This window comes from Argopecten irradians, chromosome 5, assembly GCF_041381155.1.
Source record: "Argopecten irradians isolate NY chromosome 5, Ai_NY, whole genome shotgun sequence".
NCBI lineage: Eukaryota > Metazoa > Mollusca > Bivalvia > Pectinida > Pectinidae > Argopecten > Argopecten irradians.
Window position 1 is genome coordinate 46,134,135 of NC_091138.1, and position 27,744 is coordinate 46,161,878.

At 34.3% G+C, this 27,744-nt stretch overlaps 1 protein-coding gene across 9 annotated transcripts in view; it reads left to right on the top strand.

Annotated features, from left to right (window-relative positions):
• Positions 1-27,744, top strand: part of LOC138324032 (V-type proton ATPase 116 kDa subunit a1-like) — a 54,933-nt gene that overhangs the window by 25,457 nt on the left and 1,732 nt on the right. For 2 of the 9 annotated variants that reach the window (XM_069269028.1, XM_069269029.1), the window contains exons 13-24: positions 695-788; positions 2,725-2,843; positions 5,447-5,598; positions 6,540-6,670; positions 8,527-8,631; positions 13,565-13,630; positions 15,990-16,034; positions 18,706-18,744; positions 23,971-24,048; positions 25,096-25,122; positions 26,631-26,748; positions 27,100-27,274. In XM_069269028.1, the coding sequence (XP_069125129.1) occupies positions 695-788; positions 2,725-2,843; positions 5,447-5,598; positions 6,540-6,670; positions 8,527-8,631; positions 13,565-13,630; positions 15,990-16,034; positions 18,706-18,744; positions 23,971-24,048; positions 25,096-25,122; positions 26,631-26,748; positions 27,100-27,274 (1,149 nt within the window). The remainder of the gene's footprint in view (positions 1-694; positions 789-2,724; positions 2,844-5,446; positions 5,599-6,539; positions 6,671-8,526; positions 8,632-13,564; positions 13,631-15,989; positions 16,035-18,705; positions 18,745-23,970; positions 24,049-25,095; positions 25,123-26,630; positions 26,749-27,099; positions 27,275-27,744) is intronic. The other 7 variants (XM_069269032.1, XM_069269030.1, XM_069269031.1 and 4 more) reach the window with 7 other exon arrangements.

Consider the following 27,744-nt stretch of genomic DNA (forward strand, 5'->3'; position numbering starts at 1 on the left):
TTACAGTACATTTAATGGTATTCATTAGAACCTTGCATTAGAGATACATGTTATAACATAATCTGTATTTATTGTGTTGTTGTATACCTGAGTCCAGGGTTGCCACTTCTCACGTCCTCGGTGGGAGACTCACGATATTGAACAATTTTTCCCACGAAGACTTATCCCTCGCGACATGAGACGAAAACTCATTTCTACGATTAATCCTCCCACCAACCAAAAAATATCAGCAAATCCAGATTTTTCTTCATACAGTTAAATTCTTAAATTCGTCAGCCCTAGGCATAACTACAAACCACCAGGCAATGGGACACTGGCTTGATAGATAAGTAAACAAAATAGGTGTGAACATGCCCTGGTTAACACCCCAGGGGCCTAATTAGCAGCCTGCTTGGCTTGGTGTCACATTCACTCTTGTAACGTGGGAGATCGAACAGCCGCTTGGAAAACTACATCTGGCCTTTCAAGGAATGTTTTGAATTATAGAAATGTCAATAAAATGACGCCGTGCAAAATCTCCCACTTTGGACAATGCTTTGGTGAGAGATCTCCCACTTTGACACCTCTGCAAAATCTCCCACTTTGGACAATGCTTTGGTGAGAGATCTCCCACTTTGACAGCTCTGGAGGGTGGCAACCCTGAGAGTCGGCTACTATTGATGGTGGTATTATACAGAATTCATATTGATTTCAGTGAAGAAGCCCTGGAAAACAACAAAGACTTGACACTAAATCCAAGAACAATGTTTGACAACACCACAGGGCCATATCCCATTGGTTTAGATCCGGTGAGTCAGTCTGACTGGTAAAACATTGAATACTAGATATGATGATTAATGTTATTGAGTTTTGGACTACATGGCCTTACATTTTTAGCCCACCATCATCATATGGTGGGCTATTCAAATATAGCCTTTCGTCCGTTGTCCGCCATCCGTCCGTCTGTCTGTCCGTTAACAATTCCTGTTCCCGCTATTTCTCAGAAAGTACTTATAAGAGATCTTTTTCAAATTTCATGTGTAGGTTCGCCTAGGGCCCTAGTTGTGCATACTGAATTTTTGGACCAATCCGTTAACAAGATGACCAACCGGCCACCATCTTAGATTTTGATAGTTAAAGATTGTTACCGCTATTTCTCAGAAAGCACTGAAGGGATCTCTCTGAAATTCTGTATGTAAATTCCCCTTTGGCCCTAGTTGTGCATAGTACATTTTGGACTGATTGGTCAACAAGATTGCCAACCAGCCGCCATTTTAAATTTCATCGTTGAAGTTTGTTTCTGCTGTTTCTCAGAAAGCACTGAAGCAATCCGTCTCAAGTTTTGTATTTAGTATATTTGAAAAAGTTTGAAAAGCAAAGAAAAGATCAATCTTTCCATTGACAGACATAGATCATTCTTTGGTGGGCACCAAGATCCCTCTGGGATCTCTTGTATAAATTTGAGTAACTAAAATTGTCTGTTTTAAGATTTACCTGTCAGTATGTAACTTTTCTGGCATGTTATGATAACATTTTCTTTCTTTTTTTTTTATCAGGAATTGATATCAAGCATATTGTTAAGAGTTCGATAGGCTGAGCTTCCTTTGAAGGCAGAAGTCTCTTAAACAACATCTTAAAAATGCTGTATTTCACTACATACATCTTATGTTTTGTCATTACCATGAAACAGAAGGACTAGATTGATGTAGATTACTTGTTACTATATATAAATATCATACATTACCATGAAACAGAAGGCCAGATTGATGTAGATTACTTGTTACTATATATAAATATCATACATTACCATGAAACAGAAGGACTAGATTGATGTAGATTACTTGTTACTATATATAAATATCATACATTACCATGAAACAGAAGGCCAGATTGATGTAGATTACTTGTTACTATATATAAATATCATACATTACCATGAAACAGAAGGCCAGATTGATGTAGATTACTTGTTACTATATATAAATATCATACATTACCATGAAACAGAAGGCCAGATTGATGTAGATTACTTGTTACTATATATACATCATCATGTATTACCATGAAACAGAAGGACTAGATTGATGTAGATTACTTGTTACTATATATAAAATATCATACATTACCATGAAACAGAGGGCCAGATTGATGTAGATTACTTGTTACTATATATAAATATCATACATTACCATGAAACAGAAGGACTAGATTGATGTAGATTACTTGTTACTATATATAAATATCATACATTACCATGAAACAGAAGGCCAGATTGATGTAGATTACTTGTTACTATATATAAATATCATACATTACCATGAAACAGAAGGCCAGATTGATGTAGATTACTTGTTACTATATATAAATATCATACATTACCATGAAACAGAAGGCCAGATTGATGTAGATTACTTGTTACTATATATAAATATCATACATTACCATGAAACAGAAGGACTAGATTGATGTAGATTACTTGTTACTATATATAAATATCATACATTACCATGAAACAGAAGGCCAGATTGATGTAGATTACTTGTTACTATATATAAATATCATACATTACCATGAAACAGAAGGCCAGATTGATGTAGATTACTTGTTACTATATATAAATATCATACATTACCATGAAACAGAAGGACTAGATTGATGTAGATTACTTGTTACTATATATACATCATCATACATTACCATGAAACAGGAGGGCCAGATTGATGTTTATTACTTGTCACTTTTCAGATATGGCTCTCCAGTCTGAACAAGATCACGTTCACTAACTCCTTTAAGATGAAGATGTCTATTACTGTCGGTATCAGTCAGATGTTGTTGGGTGTCTTACTCAGCGTCGTCAATCATGTGTAGGTCTAAAGTCAGAGTTTAAATCCCTGTGACTGTAAAAAACCCTCAATGTTTAAACAATCCTCCTGGGATTGTATTAGAAGTAGATTGTCCTTTCATGATTTCACAATTATCCTTACTCTGTTTTTAATGCAGTCATGGTTTTGCTAATGTGGTGTAATTGTTTTTTAGACAAATCTTTAGTTGTTTTTTGACAAATCTTTAAAGGTAGGTTTCGCCCAATGAAATATAAAGACTACGAAATTGAAATTTAATCTGTACATAGATATAATCATCAGATCATTTTCTATGCATACAGTGAACAATATGGGTGGTCAGTTAACTAGCTTGACCAGGAAAATACTCCACTAAAAATAATTAACTTACATTATATATAATAATAATAATAAAAATGCTGTTAGAGATATCTTCATAATTCCAATTGTTCTGAAATCAGAACGATTTTTTAAGTGTTCCAGCAAAATTAATGAATTGTAACTTATTTACTTTTGGAGAAAATCGTCTTTTTGTGTCCCTATTTCCCTGATGCAAATATTCACTTGGAAGGTCTTTATCACTACAGTGTTTATTCCTGTTGAAAACAAGCGTTCTGACGCCCTTCGCGGGTTAAGTTCATTTTACGAATTTAAAGTCAACAAAAGAAGCGGAATAATACCAAGAAGCAATGCATTTTCAGCGATAACATCGACATTAGTCGGGCACAAAACTCGATATCGGATAATAAGAATTTCCTGTAATAGTTGTAATAGGAAAATATTACGATGTCAGTAAATAAATGTTTAATTTCTTTCGTTTGATTCAATTTCTAAATTTGTTGACTTGATCCTTCAACAGGCAATTTGCTTTCGTTTTGAATTCCATCTTCTGTATGTATAATGAAAAAGTTGCAGGATAAACAGAATACCCGGTCACTATCTTACAATACAAGTTTTATTTTGGTGTCCACAGGGAAAACCGAGATGACTTGGCAAAACCTCCTCATCTCATCTCATCGCACAAACGATAGCAGCATGGATATTAATTATCGCAAATTAAAAATGTCCAACGTTGGAATTATTGCAAGTACATTCATTATTTACATAAACCAGTAATTAGAATAATCATTTATTTCATCTAGACTAGATCATTTGCAAATCCCATACACCGCCTGCAAGGAGACGTCCTTGGCCTATCGCTACCCGAGATTCTCTCGATCGTGGTCCTATATTATGTATCTTTTTATGGGATATTAAATCTAGATATATCTGTTTTCGACAGTTAAATTTCTATGAACATGTGTAAAACAAGCAGTCTCAACTGCTATTCCGAGACCATAAAATGAAAATTTGGTCACCTCGGCCAAAGCACAGAGGCACGCATATTATGACAGAAACGTTTACTAGTGAATTGATACGTATGTCATTTGCACGTGTATATCATGACGTTTCAAGTGGCTGCCCGTATCATTTTTTGTGAAAAATGAATTATATATATGTTATAAAATTCGGTTGGCTTTTTTATTGACATTATTATATACACTGTATGTGATATTTAAACGAAAAACATATTTTACCTAAGAAGCCAATTATATATATAATGTAAGTATCGGTTAGCTTGTAATAATAATAATAATAATAAATGTCTGTTAATAAAGATCAAGCTCTACATAGAACATGACATATTTTTTTCCAAAAAGAGGCCGCATCAACAAACGGAAGCGTGCAACAAAAAGCTAGAAGTAACAGTCTTGCCACGGCATGTTTAGTAAAACAACAACAAATTGAAGTACGATAGATTGTTTACATATATTATATAATCTATAACACTTCATGTTACTTACATACGCTTGCTAGCTTAGTATATCAAAGATATATGTAGTTAGTCTGCGGCTGTATGTGCGCTGGCATATGTGTTGAAATGTCACTCACCACGTGGAACACAAGTCCCAACAGAATCCGGGCGAGTTCAGCTTGAGATGTGGCTTCTGTTTCTTCTATTGCTACATGCCATCTCTGAATTTCCTTCCGTAGAGATATCCTAGGGTAATACCGATTCCATTCTAATATCCTCCTTTTTGTTACCGATTCAGATACATTTTTTTTCCTCACACGCTTTCGTTCAGCCATTTTGTTGACTTCTAGTGCAGAACAATCCGCATGCGCGAAACTTCGAACCATTGCAGCTTTATTGCATACTATCCTGTCAGCCTTACTTCGTAATAAATCAAGGTTTTCCTTCAATTTTGTATTCAAGACACATTTGTTCAATCTCATACACATTAAGAAATTAAATCAGGGTATTTTAAATATGTTTTTTTACCTTTTCTTCCGTTTCTCAGATTTTACAAAAAAAAATTCATTTGGTTGGGCGAAACCTACCTTTAATTGTTTTTGTGACAAATCTTTAATTGTTTTTGTGACAAATCTTTAATAGTTTTTTTGACAAATCTTTAATTGTGTTCGGCAAATTTAGAATTTGCACAGGTATCACTGTATTATAATCTGTTGATGTCTGTTAACATTAATGCTCATATACTTGATGATATAGGTTCTACTCCATTATTATAAATAGATTAACACCAACCAAATATCATTAAAAGCATTGCTTGGGTATTGTTTTTCAGATACTACCGTAACTGGCTCAACGTTTTCTGCCAGTTCCTGCCAGAGTTATTTTTCCTGTTGTGCCTTTTTGGATATCTAGTTGGTCTCATCTTTTACAAATGGGTCGCATACGACAACACCTGTACACAGTGTGCCCCGTCACTTCTCATCCGTAAGTCTGAAGTCATTATATACACAGTGTGCCATTCACTACATGTTTGTAAGTCTGAAGTCATATATACGCAGTGTGCCCACAACTACACGTTTGTAAGTCCAAAGTCATTATATACACAGTGTACCCATCACTACATGTTTGTAAGTCTGAAGTCATATATACACAGTGTGCCAATCACTACATATTTGTAAGTCTGAATCATTATATACACAGTGTACATGTGCCCACCACTACACGTTTGTAAGTCTGAAGTCATTATATACACAGTGTGCCCACAACTACACGTTTGTAAGTCCAAAGTCATTATATACACAGTGTACCCATCACTACATGTTTGTAAGTCTGAAGTCATGTATACGCAGTGTGCCCACAACTACACGTTCGTAAGTCTGAAGTCATAATATACACAGTGTGTCCATCACTACACATTCGTATGTCTGAAGTCATTATATACACAGTGTGCCCTGAACTACATGTTCGTAAGTCTGAAGTCATTATATACACAGTGTGTCCATCACTACACATTCGTATGTCTGAAGTCATTATATTCGTAAGTCTGAAGTAATTTTATACACAGTGTGCTCACAACTACATGTTTGTAAGTCTGAAGTCATTATATACACAGTGTGCCCTGAACTACACGTTCGTAAGTCTGAAGTCTTTATATACACAGTGTGCCCATCACTACACATTCCTATATCTGAAGTCATTATATTTGAATATCTGAAGTCATTTTATACACAGTGTGCCCCAGGGGATCAACCTGATGGAGAAATATTGGCCCTGTTTATCTTTTTTATCACTACATATGCAAAGTGGGATAGAGAGTTCTTGTAATACTCCCATCATAACATATCTTCCCCCCCACCTGTAATATAAAACTGATTTGACCAAACCCACAAATAAAAATTCTAAATATAGTACATTTTCCTCCACAGATTTCATCAACATGTTCCTGGTAAAATACCAACATGCCAAGGAGGGTTTTGAAGAACAATCGTATCACTGTGGTACGGCTGATCCGGACATCACTGAGTGTACCTCACAGACGGTGTTCTACCCCAACCAGGTAAGTCAGGAATATAAACATTTATCTATACTATACAGACGGTATTCTACCCCAACCAGGTAAGTCAGGAATATGAACATTTATATATACCATACAGACGGTATTCTACCCCAACCAGGTAAGACAAGAATATAGACATTTATCTATACTATACAGACGGTATTCTACCCCAACCAGGTAAGACAGGAATATAAACATTTATCTATACTATACAGACGGTATTCTACCCCAACCAGGTAAGACAGGAATATAAACATTTATCTATACTATACAGACATTATTCTACCCCAACCAGGTAAAACAGGAATATAGACATTTATCTATACTATACAGACAGTATTCTACCCCAACCAGGTAAAACAGGAATATAAACATTTATCTATACTATACAGACAGTATTCTACCCCAACCAGGTAAGTCAGGAATATAAACATTTATCTATACTATACAGACGGTATTCTACCCCAACCAGGTAAGACAGGAATATAAACATTTATCTATACTATACAGACAGTATTCTACCCAACCAGGTAAGACAAGAATATAAACATTTATCTATACTATACAGACAGTATTCTACCCCAACCAGGTAAGTCAGGAATATAAACATTTATCTATACTATACAGACAGTATTCTACCCCAACCAGGTAAGACAGGAATATAAACATTTATCTATACTATACAGACAGTATTCTACCCCAACCAGGTAAAACAGGAATATAAACATTTATCTATACTATACAGACAGTATTCTACCCCAACCAGGTAAGTCAGGAATATAAACATTTATCTATACTATACAGACGGTATTCTACCCCAACCAGGTAAGTCAGGAATATAAACATTTATCTATACTATACAGACAGTATTCTACCCCAACCAGGTAAGACAGGAATATAAACATTTATATATACTATACAGACGGTATTCTACCCCAACCAGGTAAGTCAGGAATATAAACATTTATCTATACTATACAGACAGTATTCTACCCCAACCAGGTAAGACAGGAATATAAACATTTATCTATACTATACAGACGGTATTCTACCCCAACCAGGTAAGACAGGAATATACAGACAGTATTCTACCCCAACCAGGTAGGTCAGGATTACCTATTACACAGATAATATGACAACCACCCCTAACCTATAGCTAAAGCTTGTTTACTTTGTATAATATCTCCTTGTTATTTTTATGTGAGTTACAAAGTAAACAAGTACAGAAATCAATAGAAGAGAAAAATGTTTTAATGTTCAAACAAAATTTTTACATTATATATACAGAAGTATTGACCTTTGAACTTTAGTGGTGTACATTAACTTTATGGTAATCTTAATATTTTCTTGGCCAAGACATCTGCATTGAATTTTGGTTTATTACATTTTCTATGTAATGTTATAGAAATTTTCACTATGCACTTGCTTTTTCAAAATCAAAATTTAAAAATTAAAAAAAAAAAAATGGCTGCCTTCATTGGATTTTTGCTGAACATATTAGCATTGTTTTTATGAACATTTTATGAAACTTGTTATCAAACTACTTTAGACCTATCCCATAAAATCACCCACATTTAAGATGCTATATATTATATTTATTAGTAATCCCTTCAGGTTTTCTGTAATGTTTTATCTGTCTAGTAGGATGAGATGCAGGTGAGAGAAAAGTTTTAAAAAATTGAAGTAATTTAATTTTACCTTACTAGAAGCAGCATACAGTATGCTGTTATCAGTAAGGGATATTGAACCAATACCGTGCAGCATTTGCTTCAGTCAGCAGGATAAGGGTTACCAGTAACGCAATCCTTTTTTTTCTATTTGTGAATTAATTTTTTCTGTCTACTCCACCTTTACAGATGATCATCCAGCTCACTTTAGTTGTGTTGGCCCTGCTCTGCGTTCCTACTATGTTGTTTATCAAGCCGTTTGTTCTCCGGTCTCGACACAACAAGATGATGAAGGTATGAACCAATCCTACAAAAATAACTTATGCATTTTCTTTATTACCTCACTTGCCATGGTGCGGCATCTGTCGTCCGTCCATTCATCCAGCCTCACTTGCCATGGTGCGGCATCTGTCGTCCGTCCATTCATCCAGCGTCAACTTTTCCCTTAAAACAACTTCTTCTCAAAAACTAGGAGACCTAGATTCTCCTTAAATTTTACTTAAAGCATGTTGGGATGATGGTCTACAAAGTTTGTATAATTCAATGATCTTGACTCTCTTATGTTTAAAAGCGACAAATTTTTAGTAACTTCATGCAAGTATTCACCGTGATTACTAGATAGCAGATGAGTGATTCAGGCCCAATGGGCTCTTTTTTACTGAAACATGGTGGAGGTGTTTGGACAAAAAATGATTGTGATGAGCTTGGTGAAGGATTGTAAATTTTGTCTACATTATATCCATGCCATTACAACAAATACAATTCAAAGCATCGTTTAAAGGTTACAAGGTAATGGAGTTCTCACTCCAGGATTAAAAGCACCTTATTAGTATGATCAAGTCTATCCTACCAGAAGTTGTAGCTAGAGAATGTGTGAAAGGTATACAATGATTGGTTGTGTTTTATTGTTTAGACTATGGAGGGTGTAAGTATATATACAAAGTCAGAAAACCCAGCACATGTACAATCTCAACACAGCTAGAAATACCAGCAAAGTGTTTGTACAACTGAGGTTGTAAAACAACACAACTAGAAATACCAGCAAAGTGTTTTTACAACTGCGGTTGTAATACAACACAGCTAGAAATACCAGCAAAGTGTTTGTACAACTGAGGTTGTAATACAACACAACTAGAAATACCAGCAAAGTGTTTGTACAACTGAGGTTGTAAAACTAGTCACTGTTATACCTTTACTTTGTATTCCCTGTAATGTTCTATTTTAAAATGAGTCCAATATTTCAGATGTTGGCTTCCATGAAATGTTGACTGCTTAATTATGTCATCATGACATCAATGACGTCATAATTCACTAATATTTAGTACTACTCATCAGAAACTTCCACCACAGTGTGTAAACCAATCGCGGCACTCATTGCTTCTCGGTATATGTCTGTATGTGGTGAAAAACACACGAAACGAAACAAAAATCACCTTGTTTTTTTAATCAATGTTCTGTGTTCTACCAAATAGTTAATCATTGGTTGATAACAAATGTATGAAATTTTAAAATTTTATTTCAAAACTAAAATTACTGCATTCATTTCATTTGCGACCATATACATTATAATTATACACTTGTAAAGAATTTTTTTTGTATTTATATACATGATAGAAGGTATAACAAAACATTTGTAGACTGAGTTTTCGATCAACATGTGTTATGTTGAACTCTTGGACCGAACTGTTGCCTCCGGCCTCAGACAACAGTTTGGTCCTCTAGTTCTACATAACACATGTTGACCTCAAACTCAGTCAATAAATGTATAGTGTCTGTTACTGAAATCGAAACATAAAGTAAGATATTTGATTTAATTTGTTGATTTTATAATAATTACTGTTGTTTTTTCTGTTTTTAATTGTTAATATTAATGATACTAACAGAATGGAAAAGGTATATTTTGTAAAGTAAAATTTATTAGCATTGGACTTAAATTAAAATGCATCATGTGCAAGTAAATTAAAATGAATGTTTAATTTAAAAGCCCAACTAGACTTGTGTTGCTTTACGTTGGTATAGCCAGCCTTCAGCCACTTTTCTGTCCTCATCCAAAAATACAGCTTCTATTTTACAACACCGATCTTGTCTACTTTTTATCCTGCAACAATAAAAAAGACAAGGATATGAAAACATCAAAAATGTTACAAATATTCTCATCTTTCAATCAGTAAAAAAGAGACCCCTTTACGTACAACACAGCTGTTTTCTGTCACTGTTTAATGTGGTAAATATTCGAGTGGTAGGGATATTTTCTAACAAAGTGGGTTGCAGGATAAATCATATATATACAATATAGTATAATATATATACGTAGAATATCCTTTGCTTTTATATTCATTTATTTTACACAATGGTGGTGGTTTTATGATGTAAAATGCCAGGTAATTGACCGTCATATTTAAGGTCACCTTAGACGAAGTCTCAAGTGACATATCACCTATTGTCCGTCGCTGTTCATCGTCTGTAAACAATTTACACTTTCGACTTCTCCAAAACTGCTGAAGCAAAATCACTGAAATTTAGCACAAATCTTATAATGAATTATATGGCCCCTATCAGACCTCTCAGGGGGTTGTAGGAGGGGCCATAAGGGGTAAGATTGACTAAAGCTTCAAAAATCTTCTTCTCCACTCACAGATGTTGTAGAATCATATACTCTTCAAAGGTATCAAGGCCTTCTACAAAAATTGTGAATTTCAATACCCAGGGGTCTCAGGTTTTTCTTTGGGGGAGGGGATCAATTTACTATAGTTTATATAGGGAAAACACATTTATGAACATTATTTACTCTAATTTTATAGGAAAGGAGTCAAACTTGGTTAGAACTATTAGTCAAAGATACTATTTTAACATCATATCCATATAGGCCCAGGGGCCAGAAGGGCGGGGCCAAAAGGGGTCAAAATGGATAAAATAAAAAGAAAACTTCTGAATACAAAGATGTAATGGAATCAAATACTCTTCATAGATTACAAGGTCAAATTGATAAAATCTCTGACTGACTTAGAGAGCCTGATGGGCCAATATATATAGTGTTTACATGTCTTTGTTTCATTCCGAACGCAAATGACTGTGATTTAGGCCCATGGGCCTTTTGTTAAAGACTGAATAATTTCAGTATTTTGATTGTTACCATAAAACCATGGTTAGAATAGTAGTATCTTGTATATATTGGAATTTGAACTGTGTCAGTATCGGTATTACAGACTATGCTAGATTGTACTGGTAGAGTTATTTGTGATGACTTTTACTTGTAGATACTGCTGCAGACACTTATAATGTACAAGGGATAGGTTAGCTGTGAAGATGTAAAGGAAAAGGGAACCAATGGAATGACTGAACGAAACCAAAAGTCACTCATATTCCATCGAATATGTTAATATGTACTAACAATGTATTATATTTCTATGAGAAATACACAACTTTGAATATGAAAGACTGTATTCGTGTAGACAGCAGACCAACCCTCTTCCTTGTACATTACAAGTCCCTGTGGCTTTCATGTGGTGGCTTATGACAGACAATGCTAGAGTATACGGCTATATACATGGAATTAGCTTTGATCTGTTCTCAGTATGGAACACTAGTCATATGTGTGACATAGAATTCATTGTGTGACATAGAATTCATGGAAACATATATGTGACTTAGAATTCATGTGTAGACATAGAATTCATAGAACACTTGAATATGTGTGACATAGAATTCATGGAACACTAGTAATATATGTGTGACATGTGACTTAGAATTCATGGAACACTAGTATACACTTCATGGTAATATGTGTGACATAGAATTCATAGAACACTTGTAATATGTGTGACATAGAATTCATGGAACACTTGTAATATGTGTGACATAGAATTCATGGAACACTAGTTATATGTGTGACATAGAGTTCATGGAACACTAGTAATATGTGTGACATAAAATTCATGGAACACTGGTAATATGTGTAGACATAGAATTCATGGAACATTAGTAATATGTGTAGACATAGAATTCATGGAACACTAGTAATATGTGTGACTTAGAATTCATAGAACACTTGTAATATGTGTGACATAGAATTCATGGAACACTTGTAATATGTGTGACATAGAATTCATGGAACACTAGTTATATGTGTGACATAGAATTCATGGAACATTAGTAATATGTGGGACATAGAATTCATGGAACATTAGTAATATGTGTGACATAGAATTCACTGGAACATTAGTAATATGTGTGACATGAATTCATGGAACATTAGTAATATGTGTGACATAGAATTCATGGAACATTAGTAATATGTGTGACATTGAATTCATGGAACATTAGTAATATGTGTGACATAGAATTCATGGAACATTAGTAATATGTGTGACATAGAATTCATGGAACATTAGTAATATGTGTGACATAGAATTCATGGAACATTAGTAATATGTGTGACATAGAATTCATGGAACATTAGTAATATGTGTGACATAGAATTCATGGAACATTAGTAATATGTGTGACATAGAATTCATGGAACATTAGTAATATGTGTGACATAGAATTCATGGAACATTAGTAATATGTGTGACATAGAATTCATGGAACACTAGTAATATGTGTGACATAGAATTCATGGAACACTAGTAATATGTGTGACATAGAATTCATGGAACACTAGAAATATATGCTGCAAACCATTTTCTGATGAAATAATGAAGAGATCATAACCATGGTCTTAGATTCACATTAACACCTGTTCAGTACTAATAGCACTGTCAAACTGATTAAGTTGAGGGAAACTTAATATAAGTTTGTATATTGTTATATAGCACTGTCAAACTGATTAAGTTGAGGAAACTTAATATAAGTTTGTATACTGTCAGTACTAACACTGTCAAACTAACTAACATTATATAAGTTTATATGCAAGTCTAGGTTACAATTGATTCTGTAACTTTTGTAATAGGAAGCCTCCATTTTGTTGTAATACAGAGTCTTGATTTTGTTGTAATAGGAACCCTCCATTTTGTTGTAATAGGGAGCCACCATTTTGTTGTAATAGGGAGCCGCCATTTTGTTGTAATAGGGAGCCTCCAATTTGTTTGTTTTAGTAGGGAATTTTTTTCATGTTTGTACAAAAAGAAAAAAATTTAAACAGTTATCATTCCATCAAACTTGTTTATATGTTTTGTATACATAGTGTTATTAGGATCCTATTACCTGCCATCTTGTCTATTTTTAGAGGAGAGAGGGTCTGTCTGCTGTGTCTCAGAGTGCTTTAATCCATAATGAGGAACTCGATGAACAGGTAAGACTTATTACACTTCACTTTCTATAAATCTATTAGTTGTCATGGGGATGGAACAAATTATATTTGATAAAACTACTGTCCTGTACTACTGAGTTATCTGCCCCTTGTATTTAGTACTGTCCTGTACTACTGAGTTAAGTGCCCCTTGTTTTAAGTACTGTCCTGTACTACTGGGTTATCTGTCCCTTGAAATAAAGTACTGTCCTGTACTACTGAGTTATCTGCCCTCTGTATTTAGTACTGTCTTGTACTACGGAGTTATCTGCCCTTTGTATTTAGTACTGTCCTGTACTACTGAGCTATCTGTCCTTTGTATCAAGTACTGTCCTGTACTACAGAGTTAAGTGCCCCTTGTTTTAAGCACTGTCCTGTACTACTGGGTTATCTGTCCCTTGTATTAAGTACTGTCCTGTACTACTGAGTTATCTGCCTTTTGTGTTTAGTACTGTTCTGTACTACTGAGTTATATGCCCCTTGTATTTAGTACTGTCCTGTACTACTGAGTTATATATGCCCTTTGTATTTAGTACTGTCCTGTACTACTGAGTTATCTGCCCTTTGTATTTAGTACTGTCCTGTACTTCTGAGTTATCTGTCCCTTGTATTAAGTACTGTCCTGTACTACTGAGTTATCTGCCTTTTGTGTTTAGTACTGTTCTGTACTACTGAGTTACTTGCCCTTTGTATTTAGTACTGTCCTGTACTACTGAGTTATCTGCCCCTTGTATATAGTACTGTCCTATACTACTGAGTTATCTGCCCTTTGTATTTAGTACTGTCCTGTACTACTGAGTTATCTGCCCCTTGTATTAAGTACTGTCCTGTACTACTGAGTTATCTGCCCCTTGTATTAAGAACTGTCCTGTACTACTGAGTTATCTGTCCCTTGTATTAAGTACTGTACTGTACTACTGAGTTAAGTGCCCGTTTTATTTAGTACTGTCCTGTACTACTGAGTTATCTGCCCTTTGTATTTAGTACTGTCTTGTACTTCTGAGTTATCTGCCCCTTGTATTAAGTACTGTCCTGTCCTACTTAGTTATCTGCCCCTTATATTAAGTACTGTCCTGTACTTACTGAGTTAAGTGCCCCTTGTTTTAAGTACTGTCCTGTACTACTGGGTTATCTGTCCCTTATAATAAACTACTGTCCTGTACTACTGAGTTATCTGCCCTTTGTATTTAGTACTGTCTTGTACTACGGAGTTATCTACCCATTGTATTTAGTACTGTCCTGTGCTACTGAATTATCTGTCCCTTGTATTAAGTACTGTCCTGTACTACTGAGTTATCTGCCCTTTGTATTTAGTACTGTCCTGTACTTCTGAGTTATCTGCCCTTTGTATTTAGTACTGTCCTGTACTACTGGATATTATCTATGTAAGCATGACTCTATATTGGATGACCTCTATTATTCTTTGTTTCTCTATACATCCTCTTGTATTTGATATTTTCACTTTTCATTCAAAGACAGATTTATGTAATGTATTGTCTTTAAATGAAGAGTGTAAATAGCAAATACAATGTAATGGCATGTAACATTATTTAAAAATATCTAAGACTTTACATAATTTAGAAAGTAAAATTATAAACAGAGGCCTATATCAAAACATTGAGCACAAAATGAAAATTATTTTCATATATAATACATGTCTGTATAAAATAAAATTTGTCTATTATCTCCCTTGGACCGAGAACTTTATATTGCTACAATAAGGATTTAATCTTCCCTGCTGATCTACATAAATAAACATTAGGATTTAATTTTCCTTGCGGATCTACATATAAATAAAAATAAGGATTTAATCTTCTCTGCTGATCTACACAGATAGATTTGAGATAAGGATATAACCTTCCTGCTGATCTGCATAAATAAAAATACAGGTTTAATCTTCGCTACTGATCTACTGATCTTTCTCTGCCAGTCAATCAGTTTTTGCAGGATTTCATCAGCTTGTTTTGGACCTTTTTTTTAGGTTTGTTTTTTTCTTTTCATTGAAATATTATCTTTTTACATTGTACTTAATAGAAGAGATCAAGTTAGGAGTTTGTACAGGTCATATATACCCAAATGTGGCTCACAAAGATCTCCAAGGTCAAGGTCAAGGCCAAGGTCAAGGACAAGGAACTGGTTATATCCGCAGTGGATTTATTTGACCTAAATTTAAGCTGCATTTAATTTGAAAAAAATGTTTGGTAAAAAGTGCAGAACTCCTTTATTTTCCGAAGATAGCTTTGTGTTGTAAAATGATCTACACTTCATAAAAGTAACTTTGATCAAATTGAATGACCTTGACCTTTTGGAGTATAACCTGATAGTAGTGTGTTATCTTTGACTCTGTTCTGCTACCCTGCAGTCTGGTACTGGTAACGGTACCGCAGACAAAGACATGGAGCTTGGGGTAAGTCCTTGACCGTTGACCCATCAGTAATATATTTCCTGCATGGGTCCAGTGCTTGCTAGTTTGCTTCCCATTTCCACCTGCATTGTCTAGCTGGTGTGGACATTGTCCAGCTGGTTTGGACATTTTCCAGCCGGTGTGGACATTGTCCAGTCGGTGTGGACAGCGCCAAGGACATATTAACGGTTGATGGTTCACCAAATAGGTTTTATTTATGGTGGTTGGTAAAGTTTATATAAACTACATTGTCTGGTGAGAATCGGTTTGAAATTTTAAATGATTCAATTGATTACTGATGATTTTCTTTATTTACACTAACAATTTGAATTCTTCAACAGACAATACAAATTATCTATTTAGTATTTTTTATATACCTTTACCGTCGCTCTGGCCAGCAAACTTGAGTTCAATGTATTCGTTTCTGTGTCTATTTTGATATATATTTGTGTAAGATATACATAAAGGATTTTTATATATCGGTTTATGGTGTGGTAATTCTTACATATGGTTGATGACTGTTAAGATATTAATCTTATTATCAGACAGAGTTACCTACCCTTTGGAGAAGGCTTTGATCGACAGATTACTACTGTCTTTAGAAATTGATAGTGATTACTCTCAGAAACAAATTACTAAACATTTAATATGTCCTCTCAAGAGAAGAAAAACATTAAAAAGTGACCTTCAAGTCCAAGTTAATCTAAGTATTATTTAAAAATAGATTTTTATGTTATTGCATTTAAGCATTGATGTCACTATTTTTTAATTTTATCGGGGTATGAAAAAAAAATTTGTTTGCAAACTGTGTGAATCCGCGTAGCGGATTCTCACAAGAGTTTGCAAATAATTTTTTTTTACACCCCGATAAGATTAAAAAATAGTGACATCAATACTTATAATTAATTTCATACTCTATTTGATAAAATGAAGTATGTTTAAATGTAACATTATAGTGGTTTTTTAAGGGATTCTTTTTTCCGAATCAATACGCAACGTCAATGTCTCTATTGTGACGTCACGATAACGTCGGGGTTTCGCGCCATTCTCGGATTTTTTTTTTATAGTGGTATTGGCCAATCAGAAAGCCAGATTTGGTATGAAAACAAAGAAAAATTAATTATTTGGTTGTACTTTTAATTAATAACTTATTCAAATTAATCTTTATAATTTTGTTAATGGTAGAGAATCTCCAACTCCAAATATTTCCAAAAATTCCAACTTCATTGAAGGACAATTTTTAGCTTGCCTTTCGAAGAGAGTAGGACTTATGGAATCACTCTGGCGTCAGCAACTGTGACAGCGTCAGCGTCGGAAAACCCATATATTGGTATACGCATAAAATTTTTGTGGTTGAAAAGTTAGAATATTGAGAATTTCAAGGTGTCTGAGGTGCCCATTTGTACTTGCAGACTTTGGTATACTAATATACGTATAGGGGCTTAGGATTACTTTGGTATACTAATATACGTATAGGGGCTTAGGATTACATATGTTATGGATATGGGCATTCACTTTAGGGGTAAAACACAGGATTTTGATAATTTAAAGAGGCTCATTGGGTAGACATGTACTTGTATGATAAGCTCTTAGGTTTTAATGGCTATTAGAGGCGAGCTTTGCTGTTCTCGAACAGCTCTTGTTAGGTCATCTGGCTTATTGCTATAAACGACTTCTTATGAATGAATATCACTCATATTTTGTATGTAGTATCCTGATGGATCAGGCATTCGGAGGAGCGGAGGAGGGGGCTGAGGAGGGGGTGGGGTCAATTTGTCCAGATTTCTCGAAAAGATGAAAGGATATTATGTTTATTATATTTATATGATGGGTCAGGCATTCGGAGGGGCGGAGGAGGGGGTTGAGGAGGGGGTGGGGTCAATTTGTCCAGATTTCTCGAAAAGATGAAAGGATATTATGTTTATCATATGTATATGATGGATCAGGCATTCGGAGGGGCGGAGGAGGGGGTTGAGGAGGGGGTGGGGTCAATTTGTCCAGATTTCTCGAAAAGATGAAAGGATATTATGTTTATCATATGTATATGATGGATCAGGCATTCGGAGGGGCGGAGGAGGGGGTTGAGGAGGGGGTGGGGTCAATTTGTCCAGATTTCTCGAAAAGATGAAAGGATATTATGTTTATCATATGTATATCAACTTGGTATGCTTAAAAAAATTGAATTGAGCAGCTTCGTGTATATCGCATTGATAACTACAATACAGAACACTTGCTGTTGTGTGAGGTTTTAATTAAACCAGATAAGTGCATTCAACCAGGTAAGCAATACAGACCCTCGGTCTGTTGTGCTTTTCAATGCATTAAATCTGAAGATTGATTTGTAGCTGCTCATCGTAGGAATGCAATATCACTCAGAAATCAAAATATTTATATCCAGAATACCCCAATTATAACTCTGTTAACACAACCTGCATGATATCAATTAATTTCCCTTTGAGAACCAGAATGAAATTCATACAAATATTATTTTATTTTGTGATTAACTTAATTTGCTCATTCACCCGTGAAAAATTCCAGGTATTGAATTATAAGTTCAACCAAGGGGTGACAGAACCGATCTGGTTTTAATTTTCCAACTAAGAAATCATTTTTCTTAATTTATTTTACACAACTAATTAATTTTTGTGGGTTTGCTTTGTTGTTTGATTTTCAGACTAGAACCCCGTTGATTGTGGACGAGGACAGACAGACTGTATGTTGAGCAGTTATTCACTGTTAGCCCTCAGTTACTCACAGTAAACCACTTTACCACGCCAATACTTGTATAATTTATGTATAATCTTTGTTAAAACCCTGAAATCAATCAAAATGTACAAAATTTATCCTTCTCGTCTTTAGTAATAAAAATCTTCCTAAACCCGGTCCCTCTGAATTCCAAACACCAAACCAATTTTGTATCCAGATCATTAAAATGTACCCAAAAATTAGGCCATTCCAATTTGATTTCTTGTTCTTCGGATTTGGGAATTTTGATATAGGAGCGAGCGAAATTTTTTTTAATTCTTAAAATATTTTGAAAGCAAATAAAAAACAGAGCGAGCGAAATTTTTCACAGGATTTTTTATTAGACTTTTATTTTTATTCCTGAAATAGCACTCAATAACCGAGTTTTTATGTAAAAATATGAGTTTTGCTGTTTTCTTCAGTGTTTTCAACATCCATAACTGTATCAAAGATGTAAAAAAGAAGTCTACTGTAATAAGGTATTTGTGCAGCTATTGAAAATATGCTATTACACAAAATGCTTTCAATTCATGGTATATTTCAATTTTAAGACAAATCATGACAAATTTAACATTGAATAACAATGTTTAATACTTGAAGGGAAGTACGGAAATAGTCAAGAAAGCTTTATCTTAGTAAGCTTTACTCCATATTGTCAATAATTTCAACGATTAATTTAACTTAATATTTGCTGTTGACCGAGCATTCAGCAAAAACTAACAAACTAATAGAAACAACCAGCAATTAGCATTAATGGAAAATCATTTTAACCAATAAAACCTCATCCGACATGTACATTCTTTCTTAGTTGTCACATAATATTGTATGAAACTGACATTTTTTTGTTTATCATGTTACTTATTTAGCTGCTCATACTTAAAATGAGATAATGTTTATATATGTAACTACCAAAAATATAAACACAAAAATTATTCATTTTAATTACATTACTTCATTGTCTTTAAAAAGTACATTTGTATAAAAATGTGTGGACAGTATGGCTCAAAAGTTTCACCACATGTATCAGCATTCATAAAAGAAATATTCTAAATTCATTTTTTTATGATTTTCTAGTGAAACGCCTTGGGTAAATCAAACGCAAACATACATATAACCTATCAACACAAAAATGAAGGCAAATGTATTTTATATTGTTGTAGAAGTCAAAATGAAACACAAGTAACACTAAGTTTGGATCCCAGTAAAGTGTGTAATTTACTACCGATATTTGACCAAATAGCAGACGAATAGTCACCAAGCTGTCAAAACATGTTGGCAAATGCAAGCAATGTGGGCTACGTGTCAAAATAAATACTGACCGGGTCTTAAGATATAATTAAGGCAACTGAGGTGTTAACGAATTAGCGATTGCCAGCATATTATTGACATGCCTAATATTATCGCTTTTCGTTTGTAAGTTCGGCTGTCAAATCACCTGTCATGGTCGCCATTGTTAATGTAAGATCGAATGCAAAGTCTTTTAAAAGAGTTGCGGACGTCGGCAAAAACAGACTGAAATCAGGACATGGCCTAATAAAAAGTATGTGTTCCTCAGTCTCTATCCCTCTCTAAGTACGACTCTGTCTGCATGTGGTTGCGGAAAAACTTTACATATATGCTGTTGTAAAGGTTTGTAAGAAGCTTGCCTGTTTGAAGAGACAATGCACTAATAATTCAAGCATCTGAGTGACCAGGAAACGGTGACTAGTAAAAGTGAACCCTATAAAAATTTGCCTGGGTTCGTCAGATTCCCGGACAAAAAATGAGGAGCGGTAAAAAAATATTTTATTTCATTTTTGAAAAAATAGGAGTGGGAAATCCGACTAACGAGAAATCAAATCGGAATGGCCTTACTTCTGAAAAACGGCCATAAATAAGTGAATAATGACATCTGTCTGACCAATGAAAAATCATCACCAGTGTTTCGCTGTTGTTGGTGTACACTTTGTCTCTATACATATGTAGTAGGTACATTACAGATGCTCCACCGCAGACAGAGCATAAATGATACTCATCATTAGAACAATAATTGGTATTTAATCATGTGTACATATATGTCTAATTTACACAAAAAATGATATAAAATAATTTATTTTGCTTTCGGTGCTTTTGTAATCAGTACTTCATTACACACAGGACATAATGCCACAGAATTTTTTCGGGATGCAATTAATTATTTTCAACATTTCTATCATTAAGTTAAATCAAAAGCTCAAACTTTTCAATGGTGGTAATGATATAAAGTAAGTAACTTTTGTAATTGAAGTAAAATATTGAAACGTCTGCTCCTGTTTTTGATAAAAAAAAATATCATTTGTCAGTGGTGGAGCATCTTTAAATGAGAAACATATGATAGTATGTCCCGTGCATGATAGTATCAGAAAAGTTCCACGATTTTATTTGCGAATATGTTTAAGATAACAACGATATGAAATATTTGTATACGCGCATATAAAGTGGTTTACTGTACACACAAAGTCACTTACAGCTAACAAACTGCCTTTAACTGTTCTTTAACATTTCAGCAAAAGTATAAACATTTTTGTTAAAACTTTTTATTTTTAAGATAATCATTGCTGACTAAAAGGAAATATGTGTATGTAAATGATAACAGTCAAGTTATATGTGCCATCTTTTTAATGCTGACCAATCAAAAAGATAGTTTGTTTTTCACCACCAAAATTGTCTATCATTTTGAGAATTACAAGACTAGCTATGCATAGATTTTGATTTTACACAGATAACTAAGAGCTCACAATGAATATGCTGGATATATTCAGCATGATATCACGGCATGTTATTACAGTGTTACAAGTAAAGGTAAAGTGAAGTCATTGATATGTGAACATCTAAAAAAAAAAAACCAGATTACCGTAGTAACATGCCACGCCCCTCCCCCAGTTATGGCACATATAACATGAATGACTAATAAAATTTTATAACTGACTATTGATATTAAAAATCATATTTAACCTAATTAATGATTGATGCATTTATTGAGTCACATATGTGACTCATATGTATACAGGTACACATATGTGACTTATATGTATACAGGTACACATATGTGACTCATATGTATACAGGTACACATATGTGACTTATATGTATACAGGTACACATATGTGACTTATATGTATACAGGTACACATATGTGACTTATATGTATACAGGTACACATATGTGACTTATATGTATACAGGTACATGTATGTGACTTATATGTATACAGGTACACATATGTGACTTATATGTATACAGGTACACGTATGTGACTTGTGACTTTTATGTATACAGGTACATGTATGTGACTTATATGTATACAGGTACACGTATGTGACTTATATGTATACAGGTACACATATGTGACTTATATGTATACAGGTACACATATGTGACTTATATGTATACAGGTACACATATGTGACTTATATGTATACAGGTACACATATGTGACTTATATGTATACAGGTACACATATGTGACTTATATGTATACAGGTACACATATGTGTGACTTATATGTATACAGGTACACGTATGTGACTTATATGTATACAGGTACACATATGTGACTTATATGTATACAGGTACACATGTGTGACTTATATGTATACAGGTACACATATGTGACTTATATGTATACAGGTACACATATGTGACTTATATATATACAGGTACACATATGTGACTTATTTGTATACAGGTACACATATGTGACTTATATGTATACAGGTACACATATGTGACTTATATGTATACAGGTACACATATGTGACTTATATGTATACAGGTACACATATGTGACTTATATGTATACAGGTACACATATGTGTGACTTATATGTATACAGGTACACGTATGTGACTTATATGTATACAGGTACACATATGTGACTTATATGTATACAGGTACACATGTGTGACTTATATGTATACAGGTACACATATGTGACTTATATGTATACAGGTACACATATGTGACATATATATACAGGTACACATATATGTGACATATATGTATACAGGTACATGTATGTGACATATATGTATACATGTACACATATGTGACTTACCGTTTTCAATTGATTCTCCAATTTCTGAAACTTATTGGGCTTATAATAATCTGACTTCTTAAAAAAGGACTTTAAAATACAGATTTGAAAATTACACTTCTTTCAAGAGAAAAGAAAATAATGCTTTTACTTGAAATGTTTGCAGCCATTCATCAGGTTGAATATGATGTATTTGGCCCATAGACAGGCCATGTCTGTCCAGCTTGTTGTATCCTCATAACCTCTCATAATTAGATACAGTAATAAAATAATATCTGCACACTTTTATCTCTTCGTACTTTAGACAATGACTCCGAGTTCTAGCATCATTGAGTCTGCCTAATAACTTTGTTACAGAATTGAAGATTCTGAGCACCAGTATCCAAACTGCCCATATCATACTATGAATTAATCTTTTAACCTACTAATCATTTAGCTCACCAAGGGATTGACCACAGCTTCTACTGATCTATAGATTGTAATGTTACAGAAATTTCCTTACTTTTTTAACCATTATCAGATTGTGGGCGATACAAATTGCCTTTCGTCTGTGGTCTGTCTGTCTCTGTCCCTCCATCCAGTCCGTAAACAATTAAAAATACTAAGAACTGTATATATGCTCTGTATGCTCTGTAGATTTTGGTGATGGGTCTCATTGTTGTACATATAGCCATCAGATTGGTATTGCCTAGCAGTATCACTGACATTTAAACGTTAGTGTTACCGGCTAGAGATTTATTCCAGTATACGTATTTACTACCTGTAGTACATTAAAGGATCTGCTGGTACATACTATAGCTTTACTGTAGTAACTTGTCACACTCTTCCTATCTAAACTCGAACGAGGCTTATATTAATTAGCTTTACTGTAGAAACTTGCCATACTCTTCCTATCGAAACGAGGTTAACTCTTCACAGAGAAGGAAATCAGAAAATATCTTTTGATTTCAAACTTTTACAAATTATCTTGCTTCAAAAATTAAACATTTTCATTAGATTTGGTAAGTCTTAAATTTTAACGATAGTTTCTCTGTAATTTTTATGGAAACTATGATGTGAACACAAAAGATTTTTTCAAAAGAGTACCAGTCTTTGAAGTTTTCTCATTCCAAGTCCTTTTAATAGAGTATTATTGTCCTCAGACTGTCCATTCTTCCGAGGTGAAACTGAGCATCAACGGGGAAGGTGGGGAGCTTAACCACGCTGACACCAATGACCAGGTAACCATGGTAACCATCTGCTGTAGGCATAGATACCATTCATTAAGTGAGATAAAAAAAAATGGAAGGAAATTTAATAAATTTAATACATACAGCAAAATAAATTGAAATAGGCAAGAAAACAGTCTGATTTGTTTTCATTTGGTAAGACAGGAAGAAATGATGTGCAAAATATAAAGGATTAAGGTAGGGGATATATAGAGGCGCTTTAAGGTTGGAAAAAGTATGTTTCATCTTCTAGGAGAGGGAGAAACGACAAAACATAAAGGAGGAAGTAGTTAGTACATGTAGGAGTAAAATCAATTGTTATTAGCAGTAATTTGATACAAGCGTCTACATAACACTTGCTTACACAATCAGTCACTTATTAATATCAATCCAGTACAAGCTTGTACACACAACACTTGCGATTTTCAAAATCTTTCACGTCTTTCTTCTGACATTCTGGCAAGTGTATTAATACTGTATTCTTTAATGCTATTCTAACCAATTTAGTATGCAAAAGATTAACAATAACAAACGTTACCATGCTATCAATGGATTCTAGCTTAGAATGTCTGAATTACCACTAACCCACGATCTCACTAACGCCAATAAAGGAGTTATATCACTGCAACAGCACTAGTAAGGGCTTGTATTGTGAATTTTGAAAATGTGATACAAATGTAGTATTTAAATCTTTATAGATCTATAGACAAGATAATGTAACCCACTTTATCTTTGTGGAAGCTTGAACTCAAATTCTATGTGAACAATTGTATAAATGTATATATATATGAATGCATGACTATAAGAGTCCTTGACTGTACTCTGTGAAATATGGAATGCACTGTTAGTTACTTTTGCTGTGTAGTTGAGTTTAAATCTATGCTCAAAATGTTAATTCGTTTTGAAACTTTCAATGTAATATGAAAAGAATATTGAGTTGATGATGATACAGACAAACTGTAATACATGTACATGTAAATTTACATCTTTTCCCGTTTATTGCATTCTTATTATATTTCACAATGTATTCATTTATCATGATTTCATGCTTTCTTACAGGATGCTGATGTCCCCAAAGGTGATGATGTAAGTTGTTCAAATCATAAACCATTTCCCAGTCTTATCATTGCATGCTAAATATCTAGTCTTCATACAGGTTATTTATAGTCTTATACATACATCATATCTTTGGTCTAATACATACAAGGTATTTATAGTCCTATACATACAGGGTATTTATAGTCCTATACATACAGGGTATTTATAGTCTTATACATACAGGGTATTTATAGTCTTACACATACAGGGTATTTATAGTCCTACACATACAGGGTATTTATAGTCCTACACATACAAGGTATTTATAGTCCTACACATACAGGGTATTTATAGTCCTATACATACAGGGTATTTATAGTCTTATACATACAGGGTATTTATAGTCTTACACATACAGGGTATTTATAGTCCTATACATACAGGGTATTTATAGTCTTATACATACAGGGTATTTATAGTCTTACACATACAGGGTATTTATAGTCCTACACATACAGGGTATTTATAGTCCTATACATACAGCTATTTATAGTCTTATACATACAGGGTATTTATAGTCTTACACATACAGGGTATTTATAGTCCTACACATACAGGGTATTTATAGTCATATACATTCAGGGTGTAGGTCACTTTGACCTTGGTGAATTTTCCTATCGCATACAAACTGTAGGTCACTGTGACCTTGGTGAAGTTTCCTATCGCATACGAATTGTAGCTCACTGTGACCTTGGTGAATTTTGTATAGCATACGAATTGTAGGTCACTGTGACATTGGTGAAGTTTCGTATCGCATACGAACTGAAGGTCACTGTGACCTTGGAGAAGTTTCGTATTGCATACAAACTGAAGGTCACTGTGACCTTGGAGAAGTTTCGTATCACATACGAACTGTAGGTTACTGTGACATTGGTGAAGTTTCTATCGCATACAAACTGTAGGTCACTGTGACCTTGGTGAATTTTCGTATAGCATACGAACTGTAGGTCACTGTGACTTTGGCGAAGTTTTGTATCACATATTTACTGTAGGTCACTGACCTTAGTGAAGTTTTCTATCGCATACGAACTGTAGGTCACTGTGACCTTGGTGAAATTTCGTATCGTATACGAACTGTAGGTCACGGTGACCTTGGTGAAGATTCATATCGCATACGAACTTTAGGTCACTGACCTTGGAGAAGTTTCATATCTCATACGAACTGTAGGTCACTGTGACCTTGGAGAAGTTTCGTATCGCATACAAATGGTCACTGTGATCTTGGTGAAGTTTTGTATCGCGTCCAAATTGTAGGTCATTGTGTGTGATTAACTTGACCTACAAGTACTCTATGTCACAGTAATACATTTTATTAGACTCTCATATACAACTATCTGGAGTATCTGTGATATAAAAAATATGGACTACATTTTTGGTGACAAAAGGTCCATAAAAGACTACCATAATAATTGTTGATAAAAACAATTACATTTGTAATCAGTTTTGATAATTTTAGAATGGTTCCGTACTTAAGTAAATGTTTTCGTATCTTTTAGTTTGACTTCAGTGAGATATTTATCGGACAAGCCATCCACACTATAGAATACTGCTTGGGTTGTATTTCTCACACAGCCTCCTATCTCCGACTATGGGCCCTCAGTCTTGCCCACTCACGTAAGCTTTATATCATTGTTTTCTCATCATAGTTTATTTTAATCATGAATATAAACAAATTTTATTTCTTATTGACTATTATTTCCATTGAACATAAATGTTTTAACCCATGAATAATACGCAAAATATCAAAAGGGAGAACTTGTTGATGTTATAGTGCCTGATTACAAGAGTGGACAACTGTGCATTTTTTAAAGTTACTTCCTTATAATAATAATAATAATGGACATGTTTTCATTCCATTGCACATGAGTCAAAGACTTCTCACATGCGGTCGAACATATAAAATTTAGAGTATTTACTGCCTTCTCAGTCAGGCATGTTTTAACAAAATGTTTGTTTTTACTTCAGAGTTGTCTGAGGTCCTGTGGGGGATGCTGTTCCGTATCAGTCTGACGATGGATATACCATATGGTGGTTCTGTACTTATATTCGCAGTATTTGCAGTGTTTGCTGTATTGTCTGTCGGAGTTCTGTTGGTGATGGAAGGTCTATCTGCCTTCCTACACACACTCCGTCTGCACTGGTAAGTATCTAAACATTGGTGCATATGCAATCAGTACTTCATTCCATATTGGACATAGTACCACAGAATTTTTCAGGATGTAATTGTAACTGGAAAAAAAAAATTTCATTTGTCTGCTCCTGTGTTTTATTGAGAAAAAATACCATTCGTCAGCAGTGGACCATCTTTAAGGTCACCTAGCAGGGATTCGATCCCCGGCACGGACGTGAACAGGTTGTGGTCACCTGCACGATCACATGGGTATTCTCCGGGCACTCCACTTTCCTCCCACTCTATAACCACTAACACACTTTCATCCAGGCCATTGAAAGTGATTTGGGGAAGTTTCTAGTATAGCCGACCCTGGAAGTTTAGAAACATAATAATCAGTGTGCATGTCAGAGGTTGCTATGGGTCATGTAAACATGTCGCCATTTTGAATTGTCTTTGTTGAAAAAACTTCTGTTTTTAACCAAAAAAGAACACAATAA